This window comes from Oncorhynchus mykiss, chromosome 12 (genome assembly GCF_013265735.2).
Source record: "Oncorhynchus mykiss isolate Arlee chromosome 12, USDA_OmykA_1.1, whole genome shotgun sequence".
NCBI classification, from domain to species: Eukaryota; Metazoa; Chordata; class Actinopteri; order Salmoniformes; family Salmonidae; genus Oncorhynchus; species Oncorhynchus mykiss.
The window spans coordinates 81,853,773-81,869,976 of NC_048576.1; the positions used below are offsets into that span (position 1 = coordinate 81,853,773).

Consider the following 16,204-nt stretch of genomic DNA (forward strand, 5'->3'; position numbering starts at 1 on the left):
GTGGGCAAACGTACAAAATCAGCAGGGGATCAAATACTTTTTTCCCTCATTGTACATGTGTCAGCAGGTACTAGCATTGATATCACTGATTTGATGTACATGTAGGTGTCAGCAGGTGTTAGCATTGATACTAAGGTCTGTAGGATCATTCAGTGGTTGGTGAAACACCTCAAAGGATCCAGTCTCTTAGCACACTCTCACACCTCTCTGCTGCCTGCTTCTCTGCTCTGCTTGTCCTCATTATGGAAAAGCTGTTCCACTTGGCATCACATTTAACCCCTCACTTTCCACTGAGATAAGCAAAGTGGGTCACAGGATCTGAAGTGCTAAACATGCCAATGGGAAGTACATGCTGCTAGAAACAAGACTGAAAACTGAGTGATGGAGAAGATGGGAAACAGACAGGAAGAGGCTTAGTGACAAGACGTAAATGACAGTCATATACTGTATGGATAGAGAGAAAGACATTACTGACTGGAGAGGGACACACATCCAGTCAAGAAAGGAATATGAAAGCTTGTATAAATATGTTGAGTAAATAAGGAAGTAGTTGCCTGATGGAAGCTTTCATTCAAACCTACAATCAAACCAGCATATTGTTTTTCCACCCTAAACATATACACTGTTAGAAGTTTGGTATTGTCATAAACTACAGTATAACAAAATGGCTGAATGAACAAATAAGTCAAAATAGAGTTTACAGCATTTTCTGTGGACTACAATGATGGTTGCAACCAAACAAATTCAGTCAAATAATATAATTACTGTATTTAATTAAGCAAAATGATTAACTAGCTAGGCACTGTAAGCTAACATTACAAGTTCAACATAGCATGCTTCAGACGATCCACAAATCTATAAATGAATCATGGTTCATAATACAGTTTCATGCCACACGACACAAGGGGGTTTGTTGAACCAATAAATACATGTCATACCACGAATAAATTGTGAAGACACATCCAAAGATTAATTCAAAAAAAGAATGCATTTTTCTTTAATGATTTACATTTTACAATTCTACAGCAGACCATTAGAATGTTTACCTCTTCAGAAGGCTGATTATATATCACCACCTGAATCAACTCTAAATCTTGGTCCAGGGGAAACGTTGGGGAACCATAAATGAAATGTTAGATTTAAAAAAAAGTAAATAAACAATATGTTCTATCATGTAATATAAACAAACCTTTCTTATCTGGAACAATCAATATTATATGTAAAATATTAAATTACAATAAAGCACCATTTTCAATAATAATAATAATAATAATAATAATAATAATACAGACAGACATGACTGCTTCATGGTTTTACATAAGATGATGTAGTACCTCTGTTGGATTGCTACTGGAACGATGTCTAGATGACGAAAGTGGAATGCTCAAATGACATTACAAATGTGTAAGAGCAACGTCCATTTCAAAAATGTGAATCTCATTCATGGATGTAAAAATAATACATGCAACCACGTGACTGACTACACATTTCTCAGATAACATTTCATTGTGATCACCATCTACACAACTAGCCTAACCAGTGTGATCCAATTAAGTAATGAGCGAGACAAGACTAAAAGCAAGATTATCAAGTAACAAGTCACTGTCCTTGTTCTAACTCACAACAGATTGCTTTGAAGTTGCTTCATAATAATGCCATAAGCACCAAGTATTCTCAGTGTGGATACAGAGGGGAAAGAAGGGAGGGAACACAAAATGTACCCACTTAGTCCAAGTTGCCACACTAATACAGTATCATCTACCCCTTGACCTACACCAGACCAAAGATAAAACCTCATTCTGCAGAAAACATTGCAGTCAGTCTCCCACCCACCCGGTCTCCCTCCCTCGTATACTGTGGGTGCTCTGGACAGCGTCTGCAGAGCTGCAGTTCATGTCATGCACGCCACCCCTCAGTGGAGTTGTCCTGGAATTTACAGGCCTGGAAGTCATTCTACAGTACACACACTGTTGATGCACTGTGCATTTCTTAATGCACCATTGACTGCTAATCTTCACTCAAATTGGCAAGGCAGTGCACAAACATACCATGTACAGAAAAGCATGGTACCTAAAATTCCTCCACACTCCCACACACACTTGCAAGTCTATGTACTTAGAGAAACAGAGAGCAGATCCAATAAAACTGTACATTTTAGAGCTCGTAGACAGTACTTAAACCGACTGGAATCAAAGCCCTACTGCCCAAAATCACAGAAACATGATAGAGACACACTTGTTTTAAAACTTAAAAACACATTTTTATGTCAAAGTAATCATGTTGTAGAATGTGCAAACGGTTTGTGTAGGCCTATCTTCCTGACATGTCAACTTCAGAGAACAACCCATTCAACTATGTTACAGTACAATAAGAAGGCCTCCACATACTACTAACTAGAGAGTTCAATGTGCCCACCTTGAGGCTAACCTCTGCTATGACAGACTATGAAAGGACGTCATGCCAGAAAAGCATTATGGAGATCTATTCACTACATATTTTCCTCTTGCAAATCACTGAACTGACACATAAGATGGTTGTATTCACAAAATAAATAGAAGTAAAACTGTTAAGCATAAGCATTACTCGATCCACACAGATGTCAATAAAACCTCCTCTGAGACATTCATATCATAACAGTATCCAAGAGAGGGATTAGAACAAACACCAGTAACCATTAAACAAACATAATGATAGGTAGACTGTGTAAATTTCTGTTTAAAAAAACATCAGGGCAGAGATATGCTCCTCATGAACAATTCTGTACAATAATGTTGATATATTACAAGCTGCATCAAAGTCAGATGAGAAGAACAGGTATAAATCAGTCTGTATACTGGAGGTCCAGATCCACTAGCCCATCAGTAACCACTAGCCTCAGTCTTTTGGGCTTACGGTCTGAGACCGGGGTACTCAAGGAGTGGGAGGATGTGGGAGCATGGTGGGATGTTGGTGGGTGGTCTATGGGCTGGCACTGCTGTTGCGTGTCCCTCTTGCAGTGGTCATCCTGGCCTTTAAGCCCTGAAAAGCCCCCCACAGAGAAAGATGGTGAGTGTGAGAGTTGGGGTCCACATGGCTCCAGAACCAGCCTCCCCTGGGTGCCCGAAGGCTCCATGAGGCAGCGGTACGTATAGTTGGTGGGTGGTGACCCTGGGTAATCTCCCAGGCCCATGGTGACTGAGTGGTCACCAGTAAAGTTGACCACATAAGGTGGACCTTGGTGACCATAAGAGTAGGAGAAGGAGGAGGAGGGGGGCTGCTGTTTGTTTGCTGGTGTCTGTGATCCAGAGGGAGAGCTGTGTGCTACTTGGGGGCTATTGTGCTGAGACATAGAGGGAGAGAGCGAGGTGGAAAAGGTCAAGTCTGAGGAATCGTAACACAGTTTGTCAGGTGACGCCGATGTGGCATAGGAAGAGTGAGGGTTCTGGGAGTGAACAGCACCACAGGGCTTGTCCTGATTCAAACGTTTGCCATGAGGAGACCCATAACTCTGAGGTGCTTGGCTGGGGAAAAAGAAAGGCCTTGGGAGAGTGGAGAAGTTTTTGCTGCCAAAGCTGGTTTCAGTGTATTGAGGTTTGTCAGAGGGCAGCTTCTCCAAAGCTGTCGTACTTTTACTGGATGTCTGGAAATAATCTGGATGGACTTTGTCATTGGGAAGATTTGACTTGATGGGGTAGTTTGATGCATTGAGACGAACTGGATCTTTTCCTGAAATTATGCTATAACTGGGCATGCTACCTTTATGGCCGCCAGTGCTAAAACCTGAACATTTGTTACTCTGGTGGACCTTGTCAGTGTCACTGTACCTAGATTTGGCAATATGAGGTTTGGCCGCAATTTTAGGGTTGCCAGCGACAATATTAACTTTAGAAGGGGCACTATTCAAATTCTGACTTGGTTTCCCTCCTTGAAACTTAAGCACACTCTGGATCACACTGGAGCTTTTGTCATACGTGTTGCGAAAAGCATCTCCTACATTAGGATTTAATTGTGAGCCAAACTTGCTAGAAACCACTTGAGGTGAATGGACGGACTTGACTGAGTAATTCTGGGGCCCAGTTTTGAAGGAACTTGGCACTGGCTGAGAGGTGGAAAAAGATTGAGATTTGTTGGAAGAGCTCATCAGGTGGAAGGGACCCGGAGTTTTGACTTGAGGCTGGACCTTAGAAAAATTGGAATGAGCAGAACTAGCCTTAGTACCATTGGTGCTCTGATGGTGAACATTGACTGGGGTATTGTGGGAATGGGAACCGATGGATGGAGTATTTGTATTAAACATGAATGATTCTTTCTGAGAGTAGTGGGTTTTGGCTGCTGAAGATAAGGCATGTGTCTTAGAATCTTCTTTTGACAATTTCATCCCAGGATTTTTCATCAAAAAACGATCCATGAAAGTCCCCTCAGCGCTGCTCAGGGGTGTAAAACCAAAATTTGCATTGAGCTGTCCTCTGTCTTTGGAAGTATCCTTAACTCCACAATCCAAAGGGAGAGACTCATTTTTGGAGCACACAAGACCATTAAGAAATTGCTGATCCTCTGCATTGAAGATACTTCCTGGGCTTGGAGGGCCAAGGTATGGGGTTTCTGGGTTCCAAGCATCCGAGGGGCTATGAGAGAGGGGACTACTAAAGGGCCCGCTGGGTGGATCCATTGGACAGAGGTCTATTGGAGAGGTTTGGAGGATGTTCTGTGGATGATAGAACCCTTCAAGATTGAGACACTGGAAGTCGAGGAGATCTTCACAGCAATTAGCAAAGCTGGATTCTGTGGAAAGCATCCTTTCTGGGAAACTGAACGGTGGAGACTGAGACTGGGATGGAATCTTTGAGGTGGAAGCAGTGTAATCAGAAGGTATGTTTTTTTCTAAGGATTGTGACTGACATAACCCTTCTGAGAGTTTAGAAAGACTGTTGTCTATCTGTAGCAGGTTATGACTAAGACAAGAAGCTCCCATCTCTCCAGTTGCAACCTTACGAGCAGTCTCTGTTTTCTGTCTTTCTTTCCGTCCCCTTCCCCTTCCCCTTCCTCCCCTATTAGTGATTTTTGGCATGGCCCTATCCTTCATTGTTTCAGGAGCATAGGCCATCACATCAGAACCCACAGGTTGGGGTGAGTTAAGGGTCAAGGGTGAGAGAGATAAAGTGAGGGGGGGAGGTTCTTTTTTCAGAAGAACAGCAGAGGAATCTTTTAAAGTGTTGCACTTCATTGCACTGTTGAGTTTCTGGCAGGTGGGAGGTTGAGAAGGGCACTCTTCTTTTGGCTTAACGCATGTCATTTCCTTCTTCTCTTTTACAGACTCTGCTTCAATCTGCTCCAACACCTGGCTGTCCACCTCCCATACACCCTGTATTTTTCTCCGCAGTTTGATCCGTGGTAAGGGTTGGTCTTCATCCTTTACTTTGTGTTCATGCAGTGCCCCACTGTTAACCAAAGTACTCTCTACTCCAATACAAGTATTGACTTGTTCTCCGTCTTCAGCCAAGGATGGAATATCTTTCTCTTTTTCACAGATTCTAACAGGACTTGGTGTGACTTGATAGTCACATTGCAGTCCCCCCACTCCGACAGACATACCCTCACTAGAAATTGTATGGCCCTTTTCTCCTGGCAGTTGCTTTACTCCATAAATAACCTCGTCTAGCACCTCATTTATCTCTACCTCGCTGAGCTCCCCCTGTTCCTTTTTTTTCTCTTTCGAGTCTACAGCGACAACCTCACTCTGCCTGTTCATCAAAATGGGACCTCTATCTTTCAAACTCCCCAATCTGTCTCGTCTAACTTTACGTCTCTTCCAAAATCGTACGTCATGAGTCTCCTTCCCATCTGCCTGGGCACCCTTCTCCATTTCTAAGTTTAAGATTGACACAGAATCTAAAATGGCCCTATAAGGCTCCAATTGTTGTGAATCAATAGACTTCTCTGCTTCAATAATCAAATCCTCTCCTCCTGCAGGTCTGTCCAACTCCCACACTTTGCCCCTCTTTCTCTTAAAACGAATTTTGAAGTTGAGGCTCTGCCCTTTCCCGTTCTCTTCCTTGCATGTTTGTGAGGTGAGTGAATTCAGTAACTCAGTATGTGATTCTGGCTTCTTCCCTACTTCATTTACATGTTCTTTTTTAGAATCCAGTGAGATTTCACCATGTCCTGCTTTGTGTTTGTCCTCATCAGATTCATTCTCCAGTACCTCTGAGTCTCGGGTCCCTCTTTTATACTTTCCTGCACTCCTCCGTGGCCGGTCTTGTTCCAGTTGATTGACTCTGGGACGCAGCATTCTGGGCGTTGCATTTTGTTTTGCTGTCCTCTTGAAGGTCTGTGTCCGAGATTGGACCCCAAACTCTGAAACGGTAGACTTAGGGTCCCTATTAGACCGCAACCCACCTCTACCGCTGTCCTCCAACATTTTGATAGCTTTAGTTTCTCTTCCTGAACACAGAGTAAGATTCTGCCTCAGCTCTGTGGAGGGTTTGAGGTCCTTGGAGGATGGCTCTGACACAGGAGAGTTGATGCTCTGCTCAGAGTCAGTCTCCACCGAATTACGGAACATCCGTTTCTTCAGAGGAATGTTGGCCTGGGTGTGTGTCTGAAGATATTCTGAAGAAGGAGGGGGAGACTTGGAAAGCCTATCTTTCGCTGGGATTAAATCATCATTACTTTGTGGCGAGTGAATATGAAAGTCTTGACCTGGACCCTCAAGTTTCATCTTATTAGCCCTTCCTTTCCCCCGTTTGGAAGTTATCCCACTTTGTGTTGTTGCATGAGGCAAACTATTTGTCTGTGCATCAGATATTTGTTCCCTAACCGCTTTCCCTCCATCATTATTTGCCTCTCTGCCATCTTCCATTTGTTTATGGTTGGAGGAAATTAGATCTTTCTTTCCTGTGTTCCCACTTCCTGAGCCCCCAACCTTCTGATCCCACTCTTTTCTTAGAATATCAGAAAGCAGAACCCTCACCTGTTTGATGACAACACCCTTCTTGTCCATAGTTATACTACTCCCCATTTCAGACACCCTCTCATTCTTACCTCCATCCTTTCTGACAATGCTGTCACAACTTTTGCTATTTTGTCCTCCTGCTTTTCCATTACTCTGTTCTTCTGCATCATTTCGCCCTCTAAGCACCCTCTTATCACAGCCAACAACTTGAGATTGTACACTTTTACTATTTAGCTTTGCCCCTCTATCAATGTCTTTTACACTCCCCCTATGCCCCTTCCCAGCCACACTAACCTTTCCCCCCCCACCAGCAGCTTCTATTTCAATGACCTTCTCACCTGCCACTTTCTCACCATGTAATAAATCGACCTTCACCACAGCAGTCTGTTCCCTTCCTACATCAACTTTGTTAATCTTAGCCTTGAAATACATTTCCCTCACCCCTTTCTTACCTTCAGCGTCTGACAACTCCCTGCCTGCTTCCTCCATGGACTTCTGCTGGGACCTGGACACTCTGGTGTCTGCCTCTCCTCCCTGTGTAGCTGATCTAGCCATCTGTTCTGCTTGCACTGGTACGCTGCTCTCTCTTCTCACAATGCCCTTTCCCTCCAATCCTGGACAGGCCCTTTCTTCTGCTACACTTCCCGGCACAGACACTCTTATCAAGCTAACTGTGACTTGCTTCAGTCCTGACATTACCGGAACATGGTCAAGTGAGGGGGAAGAGAGGGAAATGGTGCTAGGGGTGGTAGTGACAAGGGGAGTACTAATGGGTTTCTGGTGATTCCCAGGCTTCTTGGCTTTGTCCAAAGCACTTTGGCAAACTTCAACTCTTTTACCAGAGGGTTTGTTCGCCACAAGTGTCCCATCAGTCCCCGATTCTCCAATGGTTTTGATTTCCACTTTCAGACCCACTGGTTTCTGATCTGCATCCTGAGCCTTGCTGCCTTTGGGCCCGCCTCCACCAGTGTATGTTCTGTTGCTGATGTATGCCACATCATTGTTGTTGCTGCTGGTGTTATTTTCGATGGTTATGCAATTGGTTCCATGAATATCTTTGATAACATTGTGCGTGGCATCTTTTCCACTACAGCTATCCAAGTGTTTCTGAGGACTTGCGCTGTTGCTTTTTCTGCAAATGGGTTTGGTGAGTTCAATGCGCTTGCAAATTATTTTGTTGTTCTTCTTGGCTCTGGAAACAGACTGGCGTGTGTGACAGTTTCTGATCATGCTCCTTGTTCTGGAAGAGATCCTTGTCTGGACAGATACTTTTTCCACCACTCGAAGGGGCTTTCCACCCAGTATCTGTCCACAAACTGCTGGTCCAGCATTCTGTTGAGAAGACAAGGAAGGGTGCAGAGTGAAAGGCTTCAGGTTTAACTCACAAGTATTGCTGCTCTTCTCTATTTTGTCATTCTCTTTGGTTGTACAGCAGAGAGCAGCTTGTTCCTTCCTCCACTTGTCTTTTGTCTCCACATGTTCAAGCTGGTGCAGCAAGGCCCTCTCTTTGCTGGTGGGGTCCTTGCAGCTCAACAAGAAGTTGAACGTGTGGCGCCGTACTCGGACCCGAAGGTCCCTCAACACCACCTCTGATAGGGATGGCATTATCAGCCGTTGCTGCTTCATTCCCGATATCCTCCTTTGCCCCTCCTGTTTCAACCTTTTGGTCTTCCTGCTCATCATCAGAGCATTTCTCTTCATCTGCTGGGTAAATGAATTCCTTGAAGGGATAGCTAAGACAGGAATACAAAGAACTAAGAAATTCAGGCAAAACCAATAGCATAACAAATAAATGCATACTGCACCTAACATTACATTCTAGTTGCATACTGTCACTAACTGTCTTATCTGCAATACATTTAGCAATAGACAGTTTATTGCTCAATGACCAATACGTAGTACCACTTGTATCTTCCTAGAATGAGAATTTCGGGCATTGTTAAAAGACATGAACATCGTTAGCTTAATGTTTGAAACGAGAGACACAAACTTACCTGAATTTGAAAATGTAAATGTAGGCCGAAATGTAGGAGGACAGGGTGCTTTCCCTCTGTTAAGACGAAGGTCTGTGTCTCTGAGGCGGTACTTCTGGCCAGACAGGTCATTAGAGTCATCACAACCAGGCTGCCTCTCTCTGTGTCGGAAGTGACCCTCTCCTTTTCTAAATAATAAAGAAATGGTATAATGTTACACGTACCAGTCAAAAGTTTGGACACACATTCAAGGGTTTTCTTTATTTTTTACTATTTTCTACATTGTAAAATAATAGTGAAGACATCAAAACTATGAAATAACACATATGGAATCATATAGTCAGCCAAAAAAGTGTTAAACAAATCAAAATATATTTAATATTTGAGATTCTTCAAATAGCCACTCTTTGCCTTGATGACAGCTTTGCACACTCTTGGCATTCTCTCAACCAGCTTCATGAGGTATTCACCTGGAATGCATTTCAATTAACAGGTGTGCCTTGTTAAAATGTAATTTGTGGAATTTCTTTCCTTCTTAAGGCGTTTGAGCCAATCAGTTGTGTTGTGACAAGGTAGGGGTAGTATACAGAAGATATACTTATTTGGTAAAAGACCAAATCCATATTATGGCAAGAACAGCTCTAATAAGCAAAGAGAAACGACAGTCCATCATTACTTTAGGACATGAAGGTCAGTCAATGCGGAAAATGTCAAGATCTTTGAAAGTTTCTTCAAGTGCAGTCACAAAAACCATCAAGCGATATGATGAAACTGTCTCTCATGAGGACCGGCACAGGAATGGAAGACCCAGAGTTACCTCTGCTGCAGAGGATACGTTTATTAGTTACCAGCCTCAGAAATTGCAGCCCAAATAAATGCTTCACTAAGGGTTCAAGTAACAGACACATCTCAACATCAACTGTTCAGAGGAGACTGTGTGAATCAGGCCTTTGTGGTCAAATTGCTACAAAGAAACAACGACTAAAAGACACCAATAAGAAGAAGAGGGTTGCTTGGGCCAAGAAACACAAGCAATGAACATTTGACCAGTCAAAATTTGTCCTTTGGTCTGGAGTCCAAATTTGAGATTTTTGGTTCCAACAACTGTGGCTTTGTGAGACGCTGTGTGGGTGAACGGATGATCTCCGCATGTGTATTTCCCACCATAAAGCATGGAGGAGGTGGTGTTATGGTGCTTTGCTGGTGACACGGTCAGTGATTTATTTAGAATTCAAGGCACACTTAACCACCATGGCTACCACAGCATTCTGCAGTGATGCACCATCCCACCTGGTTTGGGCTTAGTGGGACTATCATTTGTTTTTCAACAGGACAATGACCCAACACACCTCCAGGCTGTGTAAGGGCTATTTGACCAATAAGGAAAGTGATGGAGTACTGCATCAGATGACCTGGCCTCCACAAACCCGACTTCAACCTAATTGAGATTGTGAAGGAAAAGCAGCTAACAAGTGCGCAGCATAAGTGGAAACTCCTTCAAGACGGTTGGAAAAGCATTGGTTGGAAAAGCTGGTTGAGAGAATGCCAAGAGTGTGCAAAGCTGTCATCAAGGCAAAGGGTGGCTACTTTGAAGAATCTGAAATATATATTTTTTTATCTGTTTAACAATGTACAATGTAGAAAATAGTATGTATGTATGTATGTTAAGCTAGTCATTGAGACAATGAGCAGATATGTCTCAATCCGCTCACCTCTCACAGGTGCAGCATTCACACATTTCATTGTCTTCTCCAAAAAAGCTGTCGCCATAGTAACAGGTGATCTCCTCCCCAGGTGCGATGGGCCTCACCACTTTTACACAGCCTCCATTCTTATCGCCAGGAACAAACTGGAGAGAAGGAAGAAACAAGGTGACATCGCTAGCCCTGGGGATGTAACACTTCAAACAATAAAACCATAATAGTACAAACAAAAGACACAGACGAGGAGGATAATAACAATAATCATGTATAACAACACTTCTATAAAAAGGGAACAATGCTTAACGTGAACAAACACACAGAGCGATTAAAAATATAGAAGAGTAACATGACTAATAATATATAACATTGTTGATTACCTTACAGTTTGGTCTGCAGTCTTCACCCAGGAAACAGAAACAAACGTATGGTTACAATACAGATATAACAACTTAAAAACACTGGAAATTATGCCATGCGTCTGTATAATAAAAGTATTGACCATTAGCAAATCCTGTGAAGCTCTGCTGTAGGGGAGCACATTAAATAACAGGATTAGATTAGTGCATTTGATTTGATCACTCTAGATCTAATGTATGACTTGTTAGGATTGCCTAATTAAGAGAAATCCCATAAGCAGATGCTCTGTCTGTGTGTTCTGTGATAGTGTATGGACAGTGGGTTTCTGTTTTAGTGTGTGTACAGTGCCTGTACAGTGTGGCAGACAGTAACTGGAGTTGATTCTTGAAAAACTCACCGTGGTTGATGAAAGCCGCAGGCCCAAGCCAGAGTTGTGCACAGCGCTTACGAGTAGAGTACATCACACTAAAGTCATTCACCCCTGCTCTCAGAACAGCACTGTCTGCTGGACTCAGCTCGGCTATACAACCCAACAGAACCTCCATCCGCTCACCTACAAACCTGCAGCATTCAGCATCACAGTTAAACATGATATATAAAAACACAGACTAGATTTATCTAATCTGCAGAGTTACACATGACTATTGAATGCAACTGTTAAAAGAAGTTGATCCTTACCAGTGCTTGGTAGAGGTTATCTTTGCTCCGTTGGTTTCTGAAGAGTATCGGTCACATGACTCAATCTGGACACCACTATCCAACAGGAAGGCACAGAGGTAGCGATAAACCTGAAGAAATAATAGCTGTCAAGACCATGCATATAGCCAAGCATGTTCATGCACACAATCATGAATACCCACAAGTGAAAATAGGTCATATTAGCTAACTACCCAAACTAATAAGAAAAAAATGACAGAGGCAATAAAAATAAATTAACAAATGAAATAAATTACACTGACTAAAGAAAGGAAGGGGCAATCAAAAACGTACTTCTAGTGCACACTGATATAACAGGGTTAATTAATCCTGCAAACACACACTTACATGCTGTTTCAGTAGTTCCAGACGGTGTGTTCCCAGTCCAGTGAAGTAGTCACAGGCCCAGTCTCCCACTGTGAGGGCCTCAAAGGTGGCCTGCAAGTCATGTGTGCGTTGGAAGCGTAGCAGAGTCTCTTTGAGGTAGCCCCAACGACGGACCTCTGGGGGGGGACTGCAGGGCGACAAGGATTAGGTGTGTGCTGTTCTTCGCATTTGTGAATTAACTTTTCCACTTCTCTTTGAAGAACGCTGAAGTTGTGCCTTAACTGCCTGATGAAGACTGATTACTAGACGCATAGAGGAACCATCAAGACCAAGCACAAGAAAAATGGTACAATGCATACGTCTATGGCAAAAGTTTGTCATTTCACACACTTTTGTCAAATATAATGTAATGGATAGGTGTAACGAGATTACCTGACGTTCATTTTATGGGTGCTGAACCCCAGCAAGGGGTCCAGCACCAAGCTGGTGGCCAGATCATCCGTCTCACACAGCTCCATCACACTCATTTTACTGCATCCGTCCATCGCCTCCCACCATCAGCATGCTGAAGGGACAGGGGTCGGGGTCAATGGACAGGGCGATGCGACTGACAACCACCCACAACTGAGTCAAGTTGCCCTCGTATCCCCATACAAGCTAACGTTAGCCTTTATGTACGGCTTCGATAAGCTAGTTCTAGCTCAAACATCAATAACGTTATGTTAGAAACTAGCAAACTGACCAGCTGACTAGCCTTCTGATTTTGATGTCTAACTTAGCATCATAGCTAGCAGCTAGCTACCGCAGTACATAGCGTTAAGCTGAAAGTCTAGCTAGTTAGCGTCTGACTCAGGCATAAGCAAACATGATAAATATAACTAGCTATATTGATTTATATAAGTTAGTCTGCAGATATATTTAGCATAACATTACCTGGGAGTATTTGATAACGAAAGCCGTTAGCTAGATTGTATCCGTAGTGGTTGCTAGCTAGCCGCTAGCTGGCTATGTCAGATGTCGAGTCAGCTAACGTTACGTAGCTAGCTGATCCGCCGAAACACAGCAGTTTCTTGGTGTTGCCTCGTTGATTCAACGCTGCAAATGTAATCAAATTAGCTAATCAGCTAGTTTCCACAGCAAAACGACTGACCCGAGGGAAGGAATATATATTTTTTTATGTTTGTTATTCTCGTATCAGAAGTTGGGCGAACAACCACTGAGGTATGCGAGTAACACTGCTGCAGTGAAACCGAACTAGGGCCATATCCGTTGTTTTTCATTGGCTAGTGCCAAGGTCAATTTTACGCCAGTTACGAAATCTCTCACAGGCCATTTGTCAATAGGGAGAGGATGTACTTCAGTTCTGGTAATACTGTTGGTTGTACCTGGTCATAGTAGGTTGGGTTTCAGTTGCTTGAATGGACAGTCGTTATTTATAAATCAGTTTAACATAACTTTCACGTTACACAAATTGATAACCCTCTCAAAAATAACACTGTTACATCGACTGAATCCATGGCTAAAGGTCTCAGCCATCTACTACATTGGTGTAAGCCGTGGGCTCATGTCAGTGGTCCTTCATGGTCTTTGAAGTGTGCCCTTACACACACACGCATGCTGGGGGTCTTGCACGGGACACGGAGGGGATAACGCATCAGTGGAAGCTGTAACTACCCAGGCTTGAGGTACAAATCATTGTAGATCGAGCCCATGCCAACTACACTGAAGTTTTGGGCCAGTTTTCCAGACCTTGATTAAGCCTATACGCTTACGACAGGGTTAAATACAAAGCCAATATTACGATGTTGGCCTAATAAAATATACACAGGCAGACCAATTCTGATTTTTCTTCCTAACAATGGGTCAGCTCTGAAATGTGATTGGGCAAACGACAATAGAACACTTAGCAAATGTCTAGGACTAGATTGAAGAAGCCAGAAAACTGAGGATTGATCAAGGACAGTGGATACACCCCCCCCCCTATGAACAATATTAAAATCTATGGCACCACTGAATAAGGAAGACATGCAAAGTCCCCCTATACCAGCAAGGGCCTAATTTTGGCCCCAGGTGGTACCCACTACAATCAGACAGATCACACATTTACTTAGCCAGACATTTAACTTGCCAAGGAAATGGTAATGTCACTGGAATTCACATTAGTGCTCACTAAAAAGCAAGGAGACGGTTTCACATGATTGAAGACAGCCAAAATTGGAGATTCAATTTATTACAATGCTCATGTTGTTCAACCGGGATAATGTCATGTGCACGGGTAGAGGACATGGAGTGTCATGTGTCAAGCCCTCACTGACAGCAGCTTGTGTCGCACGTCTTGCACACACAACCAGAGGCGCACTTGCTGCATCCAGTTGGGCAGCAGGAACAACAACCTGGAGGAATGATAGAAGAGATTAGTACTGATTAATGACCCTGACTGGTTTTCCAACTAGACCTGTGGCTGCTATATAACAGGCCTGAAGGCATTTTATCTGGGCTAAAAGTTCAGCTGAATGTTAGACATGCCACTAGTGGCAACATCCAGAGTTTGACAGTGAATATTCAATTTTTTTAATTATTTGGGCATGGCACTAAATGCTTACAATGTAAGGAAAGATATGCAACTAATTTCAGGTGAAGGATTCCTTTAAAGCAGGTTTTTCAAACTTGGATCTTGGGCCCCATGTTTAGATTATTCCCCAAGCACTACACAGCTGATTCAAATAATCAAAGTTGATTATTTGAATCCACTGTAGTGTTTGGGCGAAAAAAAAATATCAACGCGTGCACCCAGGACCGAGTCTGGGAACCCATGCTTTTAAGGGACACTAGGGTAGTCAATTTCGATCTTAAATCTCAATGGTGGGTTGCGCGTTGACACTGGGCGGATTTGATTATGCCGAGCAGCGGGGCACAGTTTATGGCTCTTGATGTGAATGGGCAAAGGTGGTGCGGGAGGACGCGGTTCGCAAATCGAACAGTCATTAATCTGCACCGCACCGAATTTGCAAACTAGTTGTGTTCATAGGGAAGGCAAAATATAGATATTACTATTGCACGTGAAGGCAATCCTACTCATTACTCCACGCGCATAATTACGTCACTTTGAGCCGACTTTGCCGTGCGCGTCTCCGGGCACCTGGCTAACGAACGCAAATCTCTTTTCGAATCCTTAGTTTGGGATGTCCAGTCTGTCGAAGACGTGGCTACCAATTGTTCACAACTAAACTGTAAAGTAAAAAAAATAAGCAATCTGCACTTGTTATAGCCATTGACAAATTCGACATGTACCCATTGATTCGTTAAGAATTTAACTTAAACTAAGGGCATTATGCATTTAACTGTCGTACGCATATTCCATCAGAAACCAACATAAAATGTTTAAAATATTGGAGTATAACTACATATTCATGGATAGTCAGTCATTTACAACCCATAGCGCAGTCAATGTGTACATTTCTCCAGCTCCATCAGTTAGCCTTGCTTTCCTTCGACGGATTGCACTTGATCAAGTTTTATAGATCACACATTTAGCAGAAGTTACTGTGGGTGAAACAATTCTTGTTCCGAGCTCAAACGGATCAACACATACTTACTTTTCGTGGCACATCCGCAATTTGTAGACTTGCAGAGTCCACCGCAACTGCAGCGTCCAGCTGTAAACAAAACACGTCAACTACTAAATTAATAAGGGTCACCTGCATTGCAAATCTATATAAAATCCATTGTACCCGTTCAGGTCAATTCAGAATTTAGAGATCAATTCCATTAGGCAAACTTACTTTTTGAGCAATCACAAGGATCCATTTTCAGTTTGAATTATATCTTAGCTCAAACAACTCAACAAGGCTGACCTGACTCCGTTCCAGTTGCGCTTTGTCTGCTATTGATTTGAGATTTGGTTCAGCTGTTTTATATGATCAGAATTGATAGGGCAATGTGCAAAATAGAAACGTGCATTCATGCTCCGCCTATTTCTCCCTATAATATAATTTTACTGTAAATGATTTCCTATAGATGAACTGCATACGTTGTTGTATACACTAGATGGCGCCCATTTAAATGTAATCTCAAACATACAATATGTAGTATGTATCACAATATGGGTAATTCAACATTAGTGGCCTATAGCGTCAATTTATTTTACATTATACACAAACCATGGCTCATTTAAAGTTCCATTATGGAATATTGGCCGTTTCTTGAGACAAAAATGT

General features: G+C 42.8%; 1 protein-coding gene across 2 annotated transcripts; it reads right to left on the reverse strand.

Annotated features, from left to right (window-relative positions):
• Nucleotides 1-743: 743 nt before the first annotated feature.
• Nucleotides 744-13,250, reverse strand: LOC110538619. 2 transcript variants are annotated; one of them, XM_021625556.2, is made up of 10 exons: nt 12,921-13,250; nt 12,420-12,552; nt 12,009-12,174; nt 11,643-11,752; nt 11,362-11,525; nt 10,985-11,004; nt 10,617-10,753; nt 8,926-9,092; nt 7,384-8,664; nt 744-3,018 (listed from the first exon to the last, which is right to left on the reverse strand). In XM_021625556.2, the coding sequence occupies exons 2-10, from the start codon at nt 12,530-12,532 to the stop codon at nt 2,822-2,824; spliced, it is 2,355 nt and encodes a 784-aa protein (XP_021481231.1). In that variant the 5' UTR covers nt 12,533-12,552; nt 12,921-13,250; the 3' UTR covers nt 744-2,821. The 2 variants fall into 2 exon arrangements, with proteins under 2 accessions (XP_021481231.1, XP_021481229.2); XM_021625554.2 differs by having other exon boundaries at nt 744-8,664; nt 12,921-13,249.
• Nucleotides 13,251-16,204: the final 2,954 nt, after the last annotated feature.

Excerpts from the sequence above, each read along its gene's own strand:
- LOC110538619 (XM_021625554.2), bottom strand. The coding sequence starts at position 12,532 with ATGGACGGATGCAGTAAAATGAGTGTGATGGAGCTGTGTGAGACGGAT. Across the intron at positions 12,175-12,419 it reads ACCCATAAAATGAACGTCAG|TCCCCCCCCAGAGGTCCGTC; the intron begins GTAATCTCGTTA and ends GTCGCCCTGCAG. Across the intron at positions 11,753-12,008 it reads TGGAACTACTGAAACAGCAT|GTTTATCGCTACCTCTGTGC; the intron begins GTAAGTGTGTGT and ends TTATTTCTTCAG.